The sequence below is a fragment of the Podarcis tiliguerta genome (genome assembly GCF_965153285.1).
Source record: "Podarcis tiliguerta genome assembly, chromosome: 6".
NCBI classification, from domain to species: Eukaryota; Metazoa; Chordata; class Lepidosauria; order Squamata; family Lacertidae; genus Podarcis; species Podarcis tiliguerta.
This window is the reverse complement of record NC_139539.1, coordinates 11200245-11223686: the sequence shown is the minus strand read 5'-3', so window position 1 is coordinate 11223686 and position 23442 is coordinate 11200245. Positions and strand designations below refer to the sequence as shown.

General features: G+C 44.3%; 1 protein-coding gene and 1 long non-coding RNA gene across 9 annotated transcripts in view; one reads left to right on the top strand and one right to left on the bottom strand.

Annotated features, from left to right (window-relative positions):
* The window catches only part of LOC310680777, a 446371-nt gene that overhangs the window by 233073 nt on the left and 189856 nt on the right, over positions 1 to 23442 (bottom strand). The window lies entirely within an intron of this gene.
* The window catches only part of CDH4 (cadherin 4), an 811352-nt gene that overhangs the window by 625614 nt on the left and 162296 nt on the right, over positions 1 to 23442 (top strand). For all 8 annotated transcript variants that reach the window (XM_083447288.1, XM_083447293.1, XM_083447292.1 and 5 more), the window contains one exon: positions 4217 to 4372. In XM_083447288.1, coding sequence (XP_083303414.1) covers positions 4217 to 4372 — 156 coding nt within the window. The remainder of the gene's footprint in view (positions 1 to 4216; positions 4373 to 23442) is intronic.

The window sequence follows — 23442 nt, the reverse complement described above, 5'->3', positions numbered from 1 at the left end:
TCAGAGTTGACCACGACTGGACCTAATGGTCAGGGGTCCCTTTACCTTTAAGTTGGTGGCCACTACCTCCTCTTGTGAAGGCAAGTTCCCTAGTTTAATTATGCACTGTGTGAATAAGTTATTTCCTTTGTCTGTCTAATGGATGCTTTCCTCCCATTGCAAATAACTGGCACAGGGAGAAGCCTTTCCAATTGGGACTGCAGTGGGGTAAAGGATGAAAGCCCTGCTGCCACCTTGGTCTGAACTCCTACTCTATGCCAGTTATTCTCAAATACGGCTTGGCCCTTAGGGGTCTTCTGAGAAAGAGTATGGTACAGGTGTAATTAATAAATAACAAAGGTTGCAAGATTCAGGTGGTTTAATCAGTAGATCAATCAGCTAAGTTTTAGTTAATGAATCACGGGGGCCCTTAATCAATGGGGTGAAGATTTGAGAGCTCAGTTCTTAATTACTGGAACTGTTTTATTCCTGGTGTGAGACTACAGTGGGAAATGACAAACAAAATATGAGAGATGCTCTTTCTTTGAACAATGAATGGAAGCTCATGTTTATTAAGCTGAAAGTTATCTTAAAAATCCTTCAGTATCTCATAAAAACTCTTCTACTGAAGTTTGGGTAGCATCCACTCTCACCAATTGATTAATTAGTTAAAAGGCAAATGATATGTTTTATTTTTATTTATTTAGCAGGATTTCTATAACGCTTAATCATCCATAACCTCTGAGCTGTTTACATAGTGTACAAAGCGCTCATTAAGAAATAATTTATTAAAAAAAACCTAAAAATTGTGAGTAAAATCAGCAGGTGTTTAAAATACGGATAATAAAATAAAATAACATCTTAACGTTACGCATCCGGCTAGGCTTGCCTAAATAAATAAAAAGTCTTTAGGAGACACTGAGAACAACACAATTTTTTAGAAAATATGTTGATCAGTTGACACCCGACTTGTAAAGAAGGGTTGATAGCTTTTGAAGTTAAAAGACACCAGTGAGGGAGAGCAGAAATCCTACATCCCTTCCTTGACTTACCTCTGCTCTGAAGGACAAAATGTTCCTGCCGTCGCTACCTCCATAGCTGCCTCCGTTCAGCCAGAGCAGAACTTATCTGTTTCCCTGCCTGCTTGCTTGCTCTTTTATTTATTTACCGTATTTTTTGCTCTACAAGACTCACTTTTTCCCTCCTAAAAATTAAGGGGGGATGTGTGTGCGTCTTATGGAGCAAATGCAGGCTGCGCAGCTATCCCAGAAGCCAGAACAGCAAGAGGGATCGCTGCTTTCGCTGCGCAGCGATCCCTCTTGCTGTTCTGGCTTCTGGGATTCAGAATATTTTTTTTCTTGTTTTCGTCCTCCAAAAACTAGATGCGTCTTGTGTTCTGGTGCGTCTTATAGAGCGAAAAATACAGTATTTATTAACATAGCCATCTCCTTTGTGCCTGTTGCACATGGATGTGCATCTTCATCAGCACATCCCGACTCACCCTGAAAAGCGACTGCCATCGAGATGTGAAGTTTCAATCTTCTTTTGCTGTAAAGTGGGTTTGTATTATCTCTCTCTCTCTCTCCACCCCCATTTCCCCACCCCTCCACATTCTTTCTTTCATAAATCTGGGCAGGGGGATGTCAAAGAGAGCATTTGCTTGTCACCACGATACTCATCAGAATGTTTTCTGAAGCTGAGGGGGGTGTCAAGATGGTTTGTTTCTCCCTTGTACCTTGCACCCCTCTTACCCCTTTCAGAAATAGTCCTGATCTTACAAGAACTCCTTTACATTGCTGATCAGAAAATTAACTTCAGATTGCAGAGCGATAACAGGTCAAGGTTGCCACAGTTACGTCTCAAACAGCCTACTGACTGTCTTGTATCTGGTGGCTGGAAACGTGAATGAAACTATCTTTGCAGAGCTTGTTGTTTATTTGCTTTTATTTTCCTTGGGAAAATATGCATGATGGGGTGGCAGAGGTGGCCTTGAAACTGACTTTCGGTGAACTGCAAGCACAGTCAAAACAGGGTGGCAATATGGGCTACTTCACACAGGATAAGCCTCTGTTTGAAGGGGTCCCCTGTTTGAGGGACTGTCACACTGCACACAAGGTCTTTATGCTGCCTGGACACAGCAGACAATGGCGAAACATATTGCATTTAAAGAACAAAAGTAATTTCTAAATCTGCACCTATACAGATAAATTAGCATAGGCACATTTTAAACAAACCCATACAGTGGTACCTCAGGTTAAGAACTTAATTCGTTCTGGAGGTCCGTTCTTAACCTGAAACTGTTCTTAACCTGAAGCACCACTTTAGCTAATGGGACCTCCCGCTGCCGCCGTGTTGCCGCCACATGATTTCTGTTCTCATCCTGAAGCAAAGTTCTTATCCTGAGGTACTATTTCTGGGATAGTGGAGTCTGTAACCTGAAGTGTCTGTAACCTGAAGTGTCTGTAACCCGAGGTACCACTGTATTTTATCTGTGTTGCAATGATAGTTATCTGATGTATGCTTGGTTTTTATTATTTTTGTGTGAATTTTAGCTGTGTTTTATCCACAATTCTCTGATTTCTGTTGTCATCCTGAAGCAAAGTTCTTAACCCGAGATACTATTTCTGGGTTAGCAGAGTCTGTAACTTGAAGTGTCTGTAACCTGAAGCATCTGTAACGCAAGGTACCACTGTATCTTCATACAGTAGGTCCTCTTTTTATTGTGAGTGATGCATCTGCTCTTTCTTACCCTGAGTTAAAGCCATCTATCAGTTTGTGTCAGCGCCTCATCTAGTATTAACTTCTCTGCTGGTAAAAATCTATTTTAAGATTATAAGAGGAGCCCTCCTGGATGATGATGATGATGATGATGATGATGATGATGATATGCCGCTCATCCCACTGAGTTGCCCCAGCCACTCTGGGCAGCTTCCAACAAAATATAAAAAACACAGTGAAACATCAACCATTAAAAACTTGCCTGAACAGGGCTGCCTTCAAGATGTCAAATAGTTGTGAGCAACACTACTGAGAATGCCCTCTGCCTAGTTCCCTGTAGCTTCATGTCTCGCAGTGAGAGAACCACCAAAAGGCCTTCAGAACTGGACCTCAGTGTCCAGGCTGCATGGTGGAGGTGGAGATGCTCCTTTGGGTATACAGGGCCTAGGCCGTTTAAGGCTTTGTAAGTCCACACCAACACTTTGAATTGTGCTCAGAATTGGCCTGTCCTGTTCAGCATCCTGCATTCTCACAGTGGCCAACCAGATGGTTGCCCGTGGGAAGACCACAAGCAAGACATGCGCCAAACAGAACTCTCCCCTCTCCAATTTCTAGCAACTGGAATTCAGAAGCATGCTGTTTCTGACAAATCAGGGCCGATAGCCATTTTGTGCAATGGAGAAGAGAAAGGAAACTGTGTTATCCTCTGAATGGCTCCATCTTCTCTGGGTGTTCCTTCCATGTGATGTGCAGCAATCCTTTTAAAAAAAATGGTCCTTTTCAGTAGTCACACTCCAGCAGTGGACTACCTGTTCCAGAGAGGATTACGCAGCATCTACCTTGATGTCATTTTTATTTTCCCAAGTCTCATAATCTGCCTCTTCTTTATATATATATATCTGTATTATGGTTTATTGATATGCTGTTTTCACAGGTTTTATTGATTTATTGTATGCAGTTTTAATTTGCTTCTTTCTTTGTTGCAAGCTGCCCTGATAATATGGCTGTAGGGCAGGCAACATGCAAATATTTTGATCAGATAAAGAGATTGTGTATGTGCGTTTTCACAGATTGTTAAAACAGACCAGTCTGGCAGTGACTTCGCCTTTTGTTTCCCAAATTCCCATTTGCCTTTCTGGAATCCACTGGGCACTATTACTGATGCAAGCCGTGGGACCTATGAGCCAGTGGCTTGTGGATCTCACAGAAATTGTTTGTGATCTCAGGGGCTCGGATAAATAACACAGAGTCCACACATGGCTGAAATGCGTAAGCACACAGCGTGCATTGTGTCACAGAAGATGTTGGAAAGATTCCTGAAACGAGCATCTCCTTGGTCTTTTGTGAACAGGTTGCTGAGTTGTCCCCTGCCCAAATCCACATGTGTGTAGAATAATAGGCTATTTTTCTCTACTCTTGAAAGCTTTGTGTGTCTTTGTGTGCATGTCACCATGAACTTTCTTTCCCGCCTGCCTTGCATTCCAGGCTCTTTCATGGTTCCCTTTCATCTTTTATTCAGATACGTTCGGATAAGGACAGCGAGATCCACATAAGATACAGCATCACTGGCGTGGGAGCTGACCAGCCACCTATGGAAGTCTTCAACATTGACCCTGTGTCTGGGAGAATGTACGTGACCCGTCCGATGGATAGAGAAGAAAGAGCATCCTATCACGTAAGCATGCAGCTTCTAGTATTTTGAGGCTTTCAGTCCGCAAATATTTTCTTCTCTTACCTTCTTGTTGGAGCTGACAATCTCAAAGCACATCTCAATCAGAATTAAGCACAGAATACACAGTTTTGACAGCACCGAAACCAATCCATCAGCTCCTAACTGGGGGGCATAAGGGCAGGGCAACAATTGTGCTTTAGAAATTATTTGAGGGAAAGGCTGAAAACGAGTGACCTCCTGGTTTATTTATACCCTTCCCTCTACCCCACCCCACCCCCCCAAAAAAGGTTCTCAGAGCAGCTTTCAAAAATCAGTTCTAAGAGAGTCTCTGGCACATGAGGAAAAATGAAAGGGAGGGAGGATGACAAAACTAGCTCAAGGACCAGTTCTTAACGTTACTATGGGTCTGTGCTAGAACATTCCCTTCCTCATAGGTCAGATCCCTGACCAGAGCTGGTGATTAAACATCCAGACCAGTGGAACAAGGCATCTAGCTGATTAGGAAGAAGATAAATAACCAGAATGACATCTTATGACAGGAGTGATGAACCTCATTACATCTTCCAGGCCTCCCCATTTCACATGTCAGACCGTTTTCACCAAACCACAGCCACCTCCCCTAGGACACCAGGTGTGGGGTAGCTAAAGATGTGCCTGGGCCAAAGCAGTTTTGTACTTTTCAAGCCACAGTGATCAGCTGATTGTCCGAATGGACAAAAAAATGATCATTGTGATGTCAGGTGATTATAGCTCCTTACCTATCAAACTGGGGCACGGGTGGCGCTGTGGGTAAAACCTCAGTGCCTAGGACTTGCTGATCGTATGGTCGGCGGTTCGAATCCCCGGGGTGGAGTGAGCTCCCGTCGTTCGGTCCCAGCTCCTGCCCACCTAGCAGTTAGAAAGCACGTCAAAGTGCAAGTAGATAAATAGGTACCGCTTTATAGCGGGAAGGTAAACGGCGTTTCCGTGTGCTGCGCTGGTGCTGGCTCGCCAGCTGCAGCTTCGTCACGCTGGCCACGTGACCCGGAAGTGTCTTCGGACGGCGCATGGCTCACGGCCTCTTGAGCGAGATGAGCGCGCAATCCTAGAGTCGGATACGACTGGCCCGTACGGGCAGGGGTACCTTTACCTTTACCCTTTTTTTACCTATCAAACATGGCCCATGAGAGGTGGGGGAGATAAGGATCCTGCCTTCTAGCTGGATCCCCTTCGCCACCTCTGTCTTAGAGGAAGATCTGTGGCGATCAGTATTATCTACTAAAATGTCTCATGTAGCAATCATGACACTTGTTGCTCCTTTTTAAACGGTGCATGGCCTTCCATAGGAAGCCCATATGTCCGTATCAGGCTTCTCTTGGTTGCTTGCATGAGAAGTCTGGTATCTGAAGTACTTTGCAGGTTTTTTAAAAATTTCTTCTATCATTTATTCATTTATTACATTCACTTTGGAGCCAAGAACCTGATGGCTGCTATATTCAGATATTAAAGGCATGCCAACCCAAAGAGGTGACTATCTGTCTGGCATAAGAGTTTTCATCACATCAGAAAATATGCAGAAGGCTTATGGAGTGCCCAGTTTTTCCACTTACATTTAGAAACATAGGGAACTGCTTTACACTGAGTCAGAAAACTGGTCCACGTTACTAAAGATTGTCTACAGCAGGCATAGCCAAACTTGGTCCTCCAGCTGTTCTGGGACTACAACTCCCATCATCCCTAGCTAACAGGACCAGTGGTCAGGGATGATGGGAATTGTAGTCTCAAAACAGCTGGAGGGCCAAGTTTGGCCATGCCTGATCTACAGTGACTGGCAGCAGCAGTACTGGTTTCAGATAGGAGCCATTCCTACACTACCTAGAAATGCCAGTATTTGAACCTGGGACCTTCCTGTGTACAAGGTAGATGTTCTACAAATCAGCTATGGCCCCCCCTGCAACTTGCATCTGTGTGCTTGCATTTTTCAAAAGCATTTATCCCTTCCTATCTTGTACTATATTTCTATCTTCATCCTTCAATTCTGCTCCAGTAATCGCAAGTTTATCAACCACTGACTCACCAAAACCTTACCAATAGTTTTGTGCCTCTTCCTTCTTGATACTGCAAACCTGTTACTATTTTCTTGCAAGCCAAAATGTCTTGCCAACATCCTCTCCTGCGCAGCAATCTGCCACCTGCCCATCTGGCACCCAAAATTCTGTCCAGCCTTCTCCGTCTTCCCATTCCCAACATTCATCTGCTACAACAATCTCAGTACACCAGAGTTCAGGTTCTTGTGTTTTCCCTGAAGAAATACAAGAGTCTGAAGAAAATAGTCAGCTGCTTTCTGGAAATCAGAGCCACCTGGGCGAGGTTTGCTTCTTACAAAGAGGCTGCAAGAGAGATCCTCATTATATAGGGATGGGGGATTAATTCAATTCTGTTTGCATTTCAAGGTAAACCTACCGAATTAACATTTTGCAAAGCGAAGCATAGCCGCCCTTTGAAATGTGCTCTTCTCCAATTTCCGCAGTGCAGTTCTCCAGCCAAATGTGTAGAAAACACATATATTAGAGAAAATTGCACATACAAATGCGTATATTACTGAAAATAGCATATAGACATGCATTGTATTGGGGAAAATTTTGCAGAAATGAGTATATATAGGCAATATTGCATACAATATTAGGAGCGTTTGCACTAAAATCCTGATAAATTTGGTGGCGGTGCTCCATAAGGAAGGAGTTGGTCTTTCAGATATTTGGGGCCTGAGTCATTCAGGGATTTAAGCATTAAAGTGAGCACATTGAATTGGGTCTAGAAATGAACTTGCAGCCAGCCCAGGACCTTTTGAATGCAGGAATTGACTCTACCACTAAGCTATAGGTAAAGGTAAAGGGACCCCTGACCATTAGGTCCAGTCGTGACTGACTCTGGGGTTGCGGCGCTCATCTCGCTTTATTGGCCAATGGAGCCAGCGTACAGCTTCCGGGTCATGTGGCCAGCATGACTAAGCCGCTTCTGGCGAACCAGAGCAGCGCACGGAATCGCCGTTTACCTTCCCGCCGGAGCGGTACCTATTTATCTACTTGCACTTTGACGTGCTTTCGAACTGCTAGGTTGGCAGGAGCAGGGACCGGGCAACGGAAGCTCACCCCGTCACGGGGATTCGAACCGCCGACCTTCTGATCAGCAAGCCCTAGGCTCTGTGGTTTAACCCACAGCGCCACCCGCGTCCCTACCACTAAGCTATAGCCCTTGCTCAAAATCTATTGCTTCCCACACATGGATGCAAAGACCTGTCTGCATCCTATATACTGAATGACCTCCTGTGATCCCCAGAAAATATCTGAAGCCTTTGGCTTCCTGTGCTGGCAATGGGTGGACGCAGAGCAGAGCCTCTGAGCCAAATGGCTTTCCAAATGGATGCAATCAAGTAACTATGAATTTGTAAGGATTGCTTACACTGACTTCATCTTCTTAAAGAGTTCCATGGCAAGCACTGATCCCGCCAAGCTGTGTTTGCTTTGTCACACATTGAACTCTGTTGGCATTGCTTGTGGACAGAGGTGGAGGGACGACTAAACTATATTACCTCCTTAGCTGGAGGGAAGAAGAGATTTCCCCAGGGTTAAAGGGGAATCTAAGGGAAAGTTATTTTATCCTCCTTGAACAAAAGCAATTATTTTCTCCAGTGATCCCGGCGAAATATGAAGCAAAAGGAATATTTGAGACTTGGGCTTTGTGCTGCTTCGGAGCTGTCAGTAATGTTTCACTGGTGGCAGACCATTATAACTGGGGGATAATTGGGGGAAATGGTCTCAGAATAATGCCTTTGATGGAGTCATTAGGATTCCAGCATTAGAAACTCACAGTCCAAAAGAAATAACTTTATCTGTCATAATGACGACTTTCGGCGACCTGGGACTACTTTATAAAAAGCGTTCATTAATAAATATACTGAGTTAAGACAATGGCTTTCAAGGTTGCTTAGAAATGGGTGCCTCTATCTCATTATGATATATTCATGGCTAGGGGTGAAAACGTTGAGTTTATAATTCCCAAAAGAACTTTCTTTAATCATAGATCATGAGTTTAGCCGTCTAGCAATACATTAAAATCATTTAATCATAAGGCTGGGTATGTTTAGCCTGGAAAAGAGGAGACTGAGAGGAGATAAGATATAAGATAGCCATCTTCAACTATCTAAATGGCTGTCGCATGGAAGATGGAGCAAGCTTGTTTTCTCCTGCTCCAGAGGGTAGGACTCAAACCAATGGCTTCAAGTTACAAGGAAGGAGATTCCAACTAAACATCAGGAAGAACTTTCTGGCAGTAAGAGCTGTTGACAGTGGAACGGAGTCCCACAGAAGGTGGTGGACTCTCATTTCTTAGAGGTTTTTAAGCAGAGGAAGGCGATCTCTCATTGATGCTTTAGCTGAGATTCCTGCATTGCAGGGGGTTCAGCTTCTTTTTTCTTCTTTGGGGATCACTCATAGCCAAGGAAGATTGTCTTCCATGAATACAGTCTTAGCAATGAGTCCGTAAGTGACTGTGGAGGCCAATTCTGGATCCACACGCCTTCCACAGAGGGGACATTGGTTTCTGGGTGGGAGTTGATCACGGTGTGGATTTGCCAAGCATGCTTTCCTCTTAGCACGTTTCTCCTTTGCATCCTGAGTTCGAGTGTCTTCAAAGCCCATGACACCTTTGGTAAAGGCTGTTCTCCAACTGGAGCGCTTGCAGGCCAGTATTTCCCAGTTGTCAGTGTTTATACTACATTTTAAAGATTTGCCTTGAGAGCGTCTTTAAACCTCTTTTGTTGACCACCAGCATTACGCTTTCCATTTTTAAGTTCAGAATAGAGTAGTTGCTTTGGAAGATGATAATCAGGCATCCGCACAACATGACCAGTCCAACAAAGTTGATGTTGAAGAATCAGTGCTTCAACACTGGTGATTCTTCGTTGGATGTCAAACTCAGCCAAGAGCATAAGGTCAAACAGATTCCTCACTGGCCTTGCAGACAACTTCATTGTCCAGAAAGTGGGAGAAGCAACAAGAGGAACAGCCATTTTAGATCTGGTCCTAACCAATGTCGATGACCTGGTTAATGGGGTAGAAGTGGAAGGATCATTAGGCGCAAGTGATCATGCTCTTCTGAAGTTTACTATACAACGGAAAGGAGCAGCCAAGCATACTAGGACTCAATTTCTTGACTTTAAGAAAGCCGACTTCATAAAACTTAGGGAAGTGCTGGGTGAGATCCCATGGACAGTAATACTAAAAGGAAAGGGAGTCCATGATGGCTGGGAGTTTGTTAAGAGGGAGATAGTAAAAGCACAACTTCAGGCAATACCAATGAGACGGAAACATGGAAGGTGCCTAAAGAAGCCAGGGTGGCTATCTAAAGAACTTTTAACTGAGTTAAGATTAAAAAAGGATGTGTACAAAAAATGGAAAAGGGGGGAAACCACCAAAGAGGAATTCAAACAAATAGCCAGCACGTGTAGACACAAAGTCAGAAAAGCTAAAGCACAGAATGAACTCAGGCTTGCTAGAGAGGTTAAAAGCAACAAAAAAGGCTTCTATGGGTATGTTCGTAGCAAAAGGAAGAACAAAGAAACAGTGGGGTCACTCAGAGGAGAAGATGGTGAAATGCAAACAGGGGACACAGAAAGGGCTGAACTCCTCAATGCCTTCTTTGCCTCAGTCTTCTCCGATAAAGAAAACAATGCCCGACCTGAAGAATTTGGAGGAAATGATTCAGCAGAGGAAACACAGCCCAGAATAACTAAGGAGATAGTACAAGAATACTTGGCTAGTTTAGATGTATTCAAGTCTCCAGGGCCAGATGAACTGCATCCAAGAGTATTAAAAGAACTGGCAGATGTGATCTCAGAACCACTGGCAGTCATCTTTGAGAATTCCTGGAGAACAGGCGAAGTCCCGGCAGACTGGAGGAGGGCAAATGTTGTCCCTATTTTCAAAAAGGGGAAAAGAGAGGACCCAAATAATTACCGCCCAGTCAGTCTAACATCAATACCAGGGAAGATTCTGGAGCAGATCATTAAGCAAACAATCTGTGAGCACCTAGAAAGGAATGCTGTGATCACCAATAGTCAGCATGGATTTCTGAAAAATAAGTCATGTCAGACTAACCTGATCTCATTTTTTGACAGAATTACAAGCCTGGTAGATGAAGGGAACGCAGTGGATGTAGTCTACCTTGATTTCAGCAAGGCATTTGACAAGGTGCCCCATGATATTCTTGTAAAGAAGCTGGTAAAATGCGGTCTTGACTATGCTACCACTCAGTGGATTTGTAACTGGCTGACTGACCGGACCCAAAGGGTGCTCATCAATGGTTCCTCTTCATCCTGGAGAAGAGTGACTAGTGGGGTGCCACAGGGTTCTGTCTTGGGCCCGGTCTTATTCAACATCTTTATCAACGACTTGGATGATGGACTCAAGGGCATCCTGATCAAATTTGCAGATGACACCAAACTGGGAGGGGTGGCTAACACCCCAGAAGACAGGATCACACTTCAAAACGACCTTGACAGATTAGAGAACTGGGCCAAAACAAACAAGATGAATTTTAACAGGGAGAAATGTAAAGTATTGCACTTGGGCAAAAAAAATGAGAGGCACAAATACAAGATGGGTGACACCTGGCTTGAGAGCAGTACATGTGAAAAGGATCTAGGAGTCTTGGTTGACCACAAACTTAACATGAGCCAACAGTGTGACGCGGCAGCTAAAAAAGCCAATGCAATTCTGGGCTGCATCAATAGGAGTATAGCATCTAGATCAAGGGAAGTTATAGTGCCACTGTATTCTGCTCTGGTCAGACCTCACCTGGAGTACTGTGTCCAGTTCTGGGCACCACAGTTCAAGAAGGACACTGACAAACTAGAACGTGTACAGAGGAGGGCAACCAAAATGGTCAAAGGCCTGGAAACAATGCCTTATGAGGATCGGCTAAGGGAGCTGGGCATGTTTAGCCTGGAGAAGAGGAGGTTAAGGGGTGATATGATAGCCATGTTCAAATATATAAAAGGATGTCACATAGAGGAGGGAGAAAGGTTGTTTTCTGCTGCTCCAGAGAAGCGGACACGGAGCAATGGATACAAACTACAAGAAAGAAGATTCCACCTAAACATTAGGAAGAACTTTCTGACAGTAAGAGCTGTTCGACAGTGGAATTTGCTGCCAAGGAGTGTGGTGGAGTCTCCTTCTTTGGAGGTCTTTAAGCAGAGGCTTGACAACCATATGTCAGGAGTGCTCTGATGGTGTTTCCTGCTTGGCAGGGGGTTGGACTCGATGACCCTTGTGGTCTCTTCCAACTCTATGATTCTATGATTCTATGATTCTATGATTCCAGTACACTGACATTAGTTCGCCTGTCTTCCCAAGCAATGTGCAAAATTTTTCAGAGACAGCCTTGATGGAATCTTTCGAGGAGCTGGAGATGGCTTATATAAGTGGTTCATATATCACAAGCGTACAGTAAAGTTGGTAATACAATAGCTTTGTAAACAAGCATTTTGGTATCCCTGCTATGTCCCAGTCCTCAAACACTCTGCACTCACATAGCTCAGGCTGCCTTCAGATGTCTTCTAAAGGTTGTATTGTTATTTATCTCCTTGGCTCAGGGGTCACAGAACTCCGTACCCTTCATCATTTCTCCGATGAAAATAGGGATGTTCTGGGATCAAATTAGAAACCAGGACGGCTTCTGTAAACCTGGAACTGTTCCTGGAAAATAGGGACACTTGGAGGGTCTCCTACAGGCATGAAATACAATGAAGATACCTAGATTAGCAGATTCACATAAACCCTCTTTGAGCACATGCAGAGATCCGCGTCTTCCTACTGTTGCCTTTCGGTGTCCAATTTCCAAATCAATTAAAATCAGAATTAGTGTAGATATTAATCAGAGTTCTGTTTAATTCCATCCCTAGTTTTCAACAAATGCTTTCCTTTTAACCTAATTGCACTGCTTCGTGATCACAATTATTATATCATTGTGTGTATTTTTTTAATTGTCCGTGTTCATCATCCATTTCCCTAATTAACACCAACCTTATTTTTTGTGTGTACCAGGGGGGAATAAAGTAATTTTCGAATTAATTTGGTTGATGTGTAATGGAAGTTGCTTGGAATAGAACTGTTGGCAAAATCTTCAATACTTCAATCTTCAACGAATGTTGAAGGGGGATCTTTGGAACCAAAGATACAACAACACATTACCAGGTTCTCATGCATCGCTGGGGGGAAAGAGAACTAAAAAAAGATATAGATTTACATAACATTTACATCTACTTGTTTATATGTATAGATACAAATTTAGGGTGGAATTAAACCGACTTTTACTCAGAGTAGAGCTATTGAAATTCATATAGCTTCATCTTATTCAGTAATTTAATTTAGTGGGTCTACTCTAAACACAGGAAGAACCTTCTAACAGTAAGAGCTGTTTGACATTGGAATGGACTCTCTCAGGAGGTTGTGAACTCTCCTTTTTTGGAGGTTGTAAAGCAGGGATTGGGACGCGGGTGGCGCTGTGGGTAAAAGCCTCAGCGCCTAGGGCTTGCCGATTGAAAGGTCGGCGGTTCGAATGCCCGCGGTGGGGTGCACTCTCGTTGCTCGGTCCCAGCGCCTGCCAACCTAGCAGTTTGAAAGCACCTCCGGGTGCAAGTACATAAATAGGGACCGCTTACTAGCGGGAAGGTAAATGGCGTTCCGTGTGCGGCTCTGGCTCGTCAGAGCAGCGATGTCACGCTGGCCACGTGACCCGGAAGTGTCTCCGGACAGCGCTGGCCCCCGGCCTCTTTGAGTGAGATGGGCGCACAACCCTAGAGTCTGGCAAGACTGGCCCGTACGGGCAGGAGTACCTTTACCTTTACCTTTAAAGCAGGGATTGGATGGCCATCTGTCATGGATGCTTTAGTTGAGATTCCTGCATTGCAAAGGGCTGGACTAGATGATCCCTGGAGTTCCTTGAGGATGCCTTCAAGTGCAGTTTTCCAGGCTGAGAGAAATTCCATAATGTATTCTCTCTCACCACAGTAGTGTGGTGATGGGAAGAGTACTAGAGACAGCCCCTTTAAGCCCAACCAATTATGACTAGACCAAGTTCACCTTGAGACAGGGGCGAAGGAAGGCGTCGTGACACCCGGGGCAGGTGTCACTACGTAGGGCGCATGTGCATGTGCGGCAGCGCTATGTACGATGCATGTGCCATACGTAGCGACACTGCACATGCACTGTATAGTGGTTTGCCACCGTTCCAGTTGCAGCCATGAGCAGAGGATCCTGGCACCGTCCGTACGGTGTTGGAGTGGCGCTGGCAGCAAACCACTATACAGCGCATGTGCACTATGTACAGTGCATGTGTGTGACGCCGCACATGCGCTGTTCTTAGAGGTTTGCTGCTGGCGCTGGGATCCTATGCTCGCGGCTGCAGCCGCGAACAGAGGATCCTCCAAAAGCGGCTAAGGCAGTGCAATGGCTGCTCATGTTGCCATGAGCCCCCACAGGGTGACCTCTTGGCACCCCTGCAAACATGGAACCCGCCACACACACCCCGTTGCAACGCCACTGCCTTGAGTTAGCAAACCTGTGGCTGGGCTGGGCTACTTCTTACTGCAGGTAAGAACTTTCCTCCATCGAAAGAAACTCCTTCCAGGGTAGTAAAACAAGGTTCATGGGGAAAAGATATTCCAGTAGTCAATGGCATGGAATGTACAGTGGTGCCCCGCAAGACGAATGCCTCGCAAGACGGAAAACCCGCTAGACGAAAGGGTTTTCCGTTTTTCAATGCGCTTCGCAGGACGAATTTCCCTATGGGCTTGCTTCGCAAGACGAAAATGTCTTGCGAGTCTTGAGATTTTTTTTCGCTCCCCACCCCCTTTTTCTAAGCCGCTAAACCGCTAATAGCCTTTTAGCAGCTAATCCGCTAATCCCTTAAGCCTTTAATAGCCGCTAAACTGCTAATAGCGCTAATCCGCTAAGCCGCTAATAGGGTTGCTTCGCAAGACGAAAAAACCGCTAGACGAAGAGACTCGCAGAACGAATTAATTTCGTCTTGCGAGGCACCACTGTACTGTAATCAGTGCTATTTTTCTAGAAAAATAAATGCCTCCCTTGTTCTCTCATAATTGCAATGGCGCCCACCTGAGCTGTGCCTGAACTGAGTTCTGGTGAGTTCCAGCTGGAAAAAAAGCCCTGAATGTAATGACATCTGAGGAAAAGAGTGTCTCCCAAGCCTACCTTGGTGTCAGGATTTGCTTGGGAGGCATTGCTTTCTGTGCCATCACCTCAGGCCAGCAGCACAAGAGACAGAAACTTTTGGTGGCAGTGCCACACCTCTAGAAAGGCCTCCCAGTGGAGACCCCTCAGCCAGGCTCCCTCTCTGGACTTCTTTCACTATAAGCCAAAACTTTCCTCTTTCAACAGGATTTTATTGTTTAAGATTTTACTACTGCTGCTGCTGCCAGCTTTTGTATTTCTATTTTAGACTGCTGCTCCATAGAGCTTTCTGATGTTTGTGTGTGTTCTGTATGGGTGTTCTGTGAAGCTCTTCTGTGAGCTCTGCAAGCCGAAGAGTGAGGTATAAATAACTGTCTAGAAATAACTCAGAGTAATTCAAAAGACACAAGCTACGGACAAACTGCCCAAAATGAGAATGATACTCAAGAGCTTTGGACAAAGCTACCCAGAGCAGGAACAACTGTAAGAATGGTGCTTCTGCCATGCAGATAGATAAATAAATAGATAGATAGATAGAGTAGTACCTCGGGTTAAGTACTTAATTCGTTCCGGAGGTCCATTCTTAACCTGAAACTGTTATTAACCTGAAGCACCACTTTAGCTAATGGGGCCTCCTGCTGCCGCCACACCGTTGGAGCACAATTTCTGTTCTCATCCTGAAGCAAAGTTCTTAACCCGACATACTATTTCTGGGTACTCGGAGTCTGTAACCTGAAGCGTCTGTAACCTGAAGCGTCTGTAACCCGACGTACCACTGTAGATAGATAGATGATAGATAGATGATAGATAGATAGATAGATAGATAGATAGATAGATGATAGATAGATAGATAGATAGATAGATAGATAGATAGATGATAGATAGATAGATAGATGATAGATAGATAGATAGATAGATAGATAGATAGATAGATGATAGATAGATAGATAGATAGATAGATAGATAGATAGATAGAGATGATAGATAGATATAGGTGATAGGTGATAGATGATAGATAGATAGGTGATAGATAGATAGATAGATAGATAGATAGATAGATAGATAGATAGTATTTTGGAATTGTTAAATTCTGCAAATAGGGTGCCCGAGTGTCAAAATGACTAGGTGGGAAATAATCATATCATGGACAAAATTTCCTTATTGTGGCCAGATTATTCTGTCGCTTGCTATCTTATAGGCGCTGTCTAATTAAATTATTTGCTTTACTGAAGCCCAGTGTTAGTAACTGTTGCGGTGAAAAACCAGAAAAGTAAAGCTTTTGGTCGACAATTTTAGTCCAAGCGTCTAAGCTGCACAGAACACCAGAGTCCTATCCAAAACCTTAAGAATGCTGATTGGAGCACATTTTCTCCTCTGTCCTACATTTAAAAAATATTGACAGTTGATTAGTCTAACAAGATCACCTCTTGGATTAAGAGTCAGTAGCTGTGGCCCAAACCTCTGAACAGGAAAACCAGCGGATAAATGTTTGCGCAGCCCACATCAGAAATTGCAAGGGTTTCCTTTTTAACCTTCTGTGCCTTCCTGTGTTGGTGCCAGTTGCAAAGCACAGGGAAAAAATCATTCCAGTCTATGGATTTTAATTAATTCCATAGACAAGTTGATAGCCTTTGGACTTCATTAAGTCTCCAGGCCTTCATCTTTTAATTAAGAGCAACCTGACAAGATCAGACCAATGGCTGATCTAGACAAATACGTCATTTTCAGGAGTGGCCTCTTGTATTTATTCTAAAGGAAGTCCACCTCATCACAGAAAAATAGCCAGGTAGTGAACTCTCCATAGCACAAAATCCCAGCTTCTGCATACCGAGCATACATAGTCTGCAGTCATTATGAATAATGCATTTTTGAGCACTTTTTTTATGCTTCTGGTTTCTCTGTGATTTATTCTATCTTCAGTAACTCAGGAAAGCCCACAAGCAGAGTGTAGATTCCGACTTCCCGCCGGGCTCCCACGGCTTGCGGAGAGCTGCCTGAAGCCCAGGGTGCACTCCACTGCGCGCCCCGGGCTTCGGGATGCAGGCTGCTATCCACAAGCCTAGGGAGCCGTGCGGGAACTCCCGCGGGCTCCCCAGGCTTGCAGATAGCTTCCTGAAGCCTGGAGAGCGAGAGGGGGCGGTGCGCACCGACCCCTCTCGCTCTCCAGGCTTCAGCAAAAGTCTGCATTCGCCCCATAGGACGCACACACATTTTCCCTTCATTTTTTGGAGGGGGAAAAGTGCGTCCTATAGGATGAAAAATACGGTAATTTAAAAAGAAGATGTATTGCAACAACAAACAGAAATCTCCAGACGGCCCTAACAAGCCGCCAGCATTATCAATCATGGTGACCCTTCTGAAGACTGCTTCCGGTTTCGACAGAAGATACTGAACTTACGTACTTTACATCTCTTGCTCTGCTTCCTGTCTAACATTCTACGACATCGGGGGCTGATTGGTTCAGCTCCAGCCTCTTCCTGCCCTGACAAGCTGTCACTGTGTAAGCTTGTGCCTTTTTGCATGTCTGCAGAGTTTTGGCTGTCTTCCAGCCTGCTCTTCAACGTTCCCTTGGCAACCTGCATTCCACTGCCCAGAGGAGTTGCCTCTAACTGCTGTATCCTTTGCTCAGACTGATCAACCTCTGAGCTTCTCTGTTCCTGGCTGCAATTTGCAGCCGACTGCAAATCTTCACTGAGAGCTGTGTCATTCCTGACACTTGAGACCTCGTGTGCTTCTGCAGCCTTGCTCAATCTTTGGTCCTGACTTCTAGTTTGGTCCGTCATCCTGCCACCCAGTTTGCCCTTCAGTCCTGAACAGCACAGAGTTGAACGATGGAGTTCACTCCTGTAAGATGAGCTTGGGTAAGTTTAGGAGAGGATCAGACATATTCATGGAGGTTGAGGCTACTAACTCTGATAGCTACTTCTATTGTTGGAGGCAGTGTGTCTCTGAATATCAGTTTTGGGGAATTGAAACTGGGGAAATTACCATTGGGCTCAAGTTCTACTTGTGGGTTTCCCAGAGGTATCTGGTTGGCCACCATAACAAGAGTGCATTTATTGCATTTTTTTTAAAAAAAAAAAAGACAAAGAGGAAACCGAGCCTCATTTTTAGTCTTTAAATGCATATTTTGTACTGTGTAATTCTAAAATCATGAAATATGTATGATACACACATTCCCCACCTGTGTATTTACAGCTTTGCTGCTTCCCTGCTTAGCAATCCCCACTTGTGTTAGATGCAGCTATTCAATAATGTCAAAGGGCAAAGGGCAGATTGCCCTTGGGGTGGGGGTGGGGAAGTAATTCTCAGCTAGAATTAAAGTTATTATCTTCAAACTGAAATGGCGATGGATTCCTTCTTTGCTCTATCTCCAGCTCAGAAAAAAAACACCTCCTTTCTGAGATAAAGCAGAGAGCAAAGCAGATATCTCATCCTTTCACATCTGCCTCCCCTCCCTTCCCAGACAAAGTTTTAATTATATTTGATAGCTCTTCTTTGAAATCTCCAGGAGTTAAGTAATTTCTTTGCACTGTAAGCCTATCGGCGTGTCGCCTGCACTGCCCCACATACATATGCATTCGCTCGCGGTTTGCACTCGAGCAAAAAGCAATTCAGCGAGCAAGTGTCTCGTAATCTCACTTAAAGCTGCTGCCGTGATACACGCAGACAAGCCCTGGTTGACACATCTGTTTAATGGCACATTTGTGTCAAGAGCTGGGCTGGCAAGTGGGGATTCCCCAAGCAGAGGTTCCGGTGAAGGATGCTTGGCAAATATAGTATTTGCGGATACCGATATGAACTAACCTGATCTGAGCTTTCCACATGAATTTGCAAATCAGTTCTAGGGAAGAAGGGACGCAGTGAAATCTGGTCCATTCCAGTTCTCAGAGAGAACAGGACTCAATACTTTCTGCTCTGCTTCCAGGTGGATTTTTAATGGAATGTCCTTACAAACCCACCAGGCAATCTATCTTAGAATCATAGAATCATAGAGTTGGAAGAGACCACAAGGGCCATCGATTCCAACCCCCTGCTAAGCAGGAAACACAATCAGAGCACCCCTTGACATATGGTTGTCAAGCCTCTGCTTAAAGACCTCCAAAGAAGGAGACTCCACCACACTCCTTGGCAGCAAATTCCACTGTCGAACAGCTCTTACTGTCAGGAAGTTCTTCCTAAGGTTTAGGTGGAATCTTCTTTCTTGTAGTTTGGATCCATTGCTCCGTGTCCGCTTCTCTGGAGCAGCAGAAAACAACCTTTCTCCCTCCTCTATGTGACATCCTTTTATATATTTGAACATGGCTATCATATCACCCCTTAACCTCCTCTTCTCCAGGCTAAACATGCCCAGCTCCCTTAGCCATTCCTCATAAGGCATCGTTTCCAGGCCTTTGACCATTTTGGTTGCCCTCCTCTGGACACGTTCCAGTTTGTCAGTGTCCTTCTTGAACTGTGGTGCCCAGAACTGGACACAGTACTCCAGGTGAGGTCTGACCAGAGCAGAATACAGTGGCACTATTACTTCCCTTGATCTAGATGCTATACTCCTATTGATGCAGCCCAGAATTGCATTGGCTTTTTTAGCTGCCGCGTCACACTGTTGGCTCATGTCAAGTTTGTGGTCAACCAAGACTCTATCTATCTGTCTATCTATCTATTGATTGATTGATTGATTGATAAGTCTCTTCTTGTGACACATCTCAAAGCACATTTTCACAAAACGCTTAGATAAAGCAAGTGATTATGTAAGAACAATTCAAAACCACTACATCTATAAAAACAGATAAAGCAATTACATGAATAAAAAACAATTTCAAGTAGCTACTGGGGTCAGAATCTCCATTTAGAAAGTTTGCTTTAAATATACATTTAAAAGCATCTTACTGTGTGGTCCGAGGATTGTGCTCTGCTTTCATTCCCCCAACTTTTCCCCCTTTAACGTTTCTGAAATTGTGTATCCAGCTGCTCACAGCCTGAGCAGTTATCTACTTGATACTGTGCACCTTGAATGAACATAGAACAATCCCCTTCCCATGGAGCAATGGGGTTTCATGCTGTTTCAGGGGGAATTGTGCAGGGGGGGAAAACCCAAATCAAAACTATGGCTGTAATTGTAATCCCATCTACGTAGGAGTAAGCCCCACTGAATTCAGTAGGTCTTACTTCTGAGAAGACACATTTGGGCTTGCAGCCTCAGTTGATCACTGCCTTTCACACCTCCAGTACAGATCTCCACTCAAAAAAATATTTTCAAAAAAATATTAAGGCATAATTTGAGAATAAATACTTTTAGAAATGCATAGGTATTTAAATGTGGATTTTGTGTATATTCTGTCAACTCCAACTATACCCGTACCTGCACAGGAAAACCTAACTTCTGTTATCTATGCTCTGGAAACCTCTAGGTTAGATTACTGCAATATGTTATATGTGGGGCTGCCTCTGAAAACGGCTCAGAAACTTCAGCTGGTACAGAATTCAGTGGCCAGGTTGCTCACCGGGGCAAAACGGTTTGAGCATATTACAGTGATCCTGGCCCAACTGCACTGCCTGCCAATTAGTTTCCGAGCCCAGTTCAATGTGCTGGTTTTCACCGGTAAAGCCTTAAATGGCTCAGAACTGCAATACCTCAAGGACCACCTCTCCCTATGTTGTTGTTGTTGTTGTTTAGTCGTTTAGTCGTGTCCGACTCTTCGTGACCCCATGGACCAGAGCATGCCAGGCACTCCTGCCTTCCACTGCCTCCCACAGTTTGGTCAAACTCATGCTGGTAGCTTCAAGAACACTGTCCAACCATCTCGTCCTCTGTCGTCCCCTTCTCCTTGTGCCCTCCATCTTTCCCAACATCAGGGTCTTTTCCAGGGAGTCTTCTCTTCTCATGAGGTGGCCAAAGTCAGCTTCAGGATCTGTCCTTCCAGTGAGCACTCAGAGCTGGTTTCCTTCAGAATGGATAGGTTTGATCTTCTTGCAGTCCACGGGACTCTCAAGAGTCTCCTCCAGCACCATAATGTAAATCTGTGTAAACTGGCCCAAATCCTGCAATCATCATCTGAGGCCCTTCTTCATGTGACTCCACCACAAGGGGTTGGCAACATGTGAATGGGCCTTTTCTGCAGTGGCTCCCCACTTGTCAAATACTCTTCCCAAGGAGACTCGCGTGGAGCCTTCATTACATATCTTTAGGCACCAGGCAAAAACTTTTGTCTTCAACAAGGCCTTTGGCTGATTAACATTTTACAGCCTTTTAAATGTGTCTGTGAGAGGAGGGTTATTGGTTTGCTTTTGCTCATATTTGTATTTTGTATTTTTGTGCTGTGAACCACCCTGCCATCTTGGAATGAAGGGCAGTATACAAACTTAATTTAAAAAAAAATACAATAATAAAGGACCGAGATTGATTCTCCAGCATCTCCAGGTAGAGGTGAGAAGGAATTATGGATGAAACTGTTCGACAGTGGAATTTGCTGCCAAGGAGTGTGGTGGAGTCTCCTTCTTTGGAGGTCTTTAAACAGAGGCTTGACAACCATATGTCAGGAGTGCTCTGATGGTGTTTCCTGCTTGGCAGGGGGTTGGACTCGATGGCCCTTGTGGTCTCTTCCAACTCTATGATTCTATGATTCTAGGAAACCCTGGAGGACCATAGCCACCAAGCAAAAACAATAGTGATCTGGATAGGCCAATGATCTGACTCAATATCAGGCAGGTTCCTTTGTCCCTAAGTCTCTACACATACACCTCCACCCAGGCAAGCAAGAGACGTTATCCCGGTTCAAGGGCAAATTCCAGCCAGGCAAAAGCATTCAAGAACGATGCAGAGCAAGGCTGGTGAGGGGTATGATCTGGGGAGAGGAGCATGGCCTGGGGAGAGGGGGAAATGGAAGAGAAATGGAGTGAATTGTGTTCCTGTGTTTTCACATCAAGACACGCTGGGGAAATATGTGCACAAAACCACTTTCCCCCCTCAGATAATGCGTCAAAAGAACTGTGTCAAATAGAGGTGACAAAGGATGACATTTAAAAATAACAAGTCATGGAGAATTGGTGGCATTTGAGGATTATTGAAGAGCTAAGATATGAAACTGCTGAACTATTAACTAAAATATGCAACTTCTCCATAAAAAAATACCTTCTTAACCCATTGACTGGAAGGTAGCCAAAGTAAAACCAATTTATAAAAGGAGCCAGGTGAGATCCAAGAAATTACAGGCTTGTCAACCTAACTTCTGTCTCTAGTAAATCAGTCGAAAGCATGATTAAGACTGGAATTGTTAAACCTTTAGAAAAATAAGCCTCGCTTAGGAAAAGGCAGCATGGCTTCTGCAAAGGGATGCTTCCCTTCGCTAGCTTTTTAACCTTTCCTTTTAACAAATTACTCACCAAAGAACCCTGAAGAAAGACAGCAATGTTGGGATGAGAAAACCAGGGCTCCTACCATTCCAGTTAATGGATTTTAAAACAAGAGGTTAGGAATAAATGGATAACCTTTCACAACCAAGGGAAAAGAACATAAAGGTGTGTGTGTGTTTTCCCCTCTTGTTAACATTATTTAGCGTATTTATAAAATGTTTCAGGGTCAGGGATAGAATGCGAAGTGGGCAACTTTGCAGGTGAAACCAGCCTTTTTCAAAGGCTGAAATTCTGAGCAGACTAGAGAGAGCTCCAAATGGATTTCTCCAAACTCAGGACCAGAAGAACCTCCTGGATCAGCTCAATGGCCCATCTAGTCCAGCATTCTGTTCTCACAGTGGCTAACCAGGTGTCTAGGGGAAGGCTTCAATCAGAACCTCAATGCAACAGCATTTTCTTCACTTGCGCTGCCCAGCAACTGGAATTCAGAGGCCTACTGCCTTTGATGCTGGAGGTATCACATGGCCATGATAGCTGACAGCCCTTGATGGTCTTATTTCCCATAAATTTGTCTAAACCCCTTTTAAAGTTGGCCATCTTGTGACAGTAAATTATGTAGCCTGTGAGCTAAATTTGCATTAAATGTTGGCGGATGGACAAGAGAATGCCAGCTCAGATTCAATGTAAGCAAAGTGATTCGCAGTGGAATTCAAGACATCCAATATATTTGTTAAGTGTTTGTATACGCTCTTGATTGGTGTCATTTGGCTGTATCTCCCCAAGAAAGAGCTGCAAACTCATCGAACAAAATCTGAAAGAAAATGGAACAAGGTTAAAGGGAAATCCAGGGGAAGGTCCTAAAATTAAAATACTGAACATCTTAGTACCATTGTGGCCCATCCATGCTTAGAACCTACTACACACTGTCAGTTGTGCAACCTTAAAATGTGTACCATGGATGTGGAGACAGTTCAGTAGCATGGCAGTACTTCATTATGAGGGCTTATTAAACAAATTCCAGACCTGCTTACATCCAGAAGTGCCATTGCTCTCAATGGAATTTTATTGGAAGTCAATACACTCAAGGTTGCATTACTAACCACATACAGTAGTGCCCCACAAGACGAATGCCTCGCAAGACGGAAAACCCGCAAGACGAAAGGGTTTTCCATCTGCAGAGGCGCTTCGCAAGACGAATTTCCCTATGGGGTTGCTTCGCAAGACGAAAAATGACGAAAAAAATTGATTATTATTTTTTTGCTCCAAAACCCCTTATTCTGAATCGCTAAGCTGCTAAAAGCATTTTAGCAGCAAAACCGCTAATCCCCCCCCTTAAAAAGCCGTTTTTAGCCCTTAAAATGTCAATAGCGCTAATAGCGCTACTCCGTCAATGGTCTTGCTTCGCAAGACGAAAAAACCGCAAGACGAAAAGACTCCCGGAACGGATTCTTTTCGTCTTGCGAGGCACCACTGTACCCAACTGCCCTGATT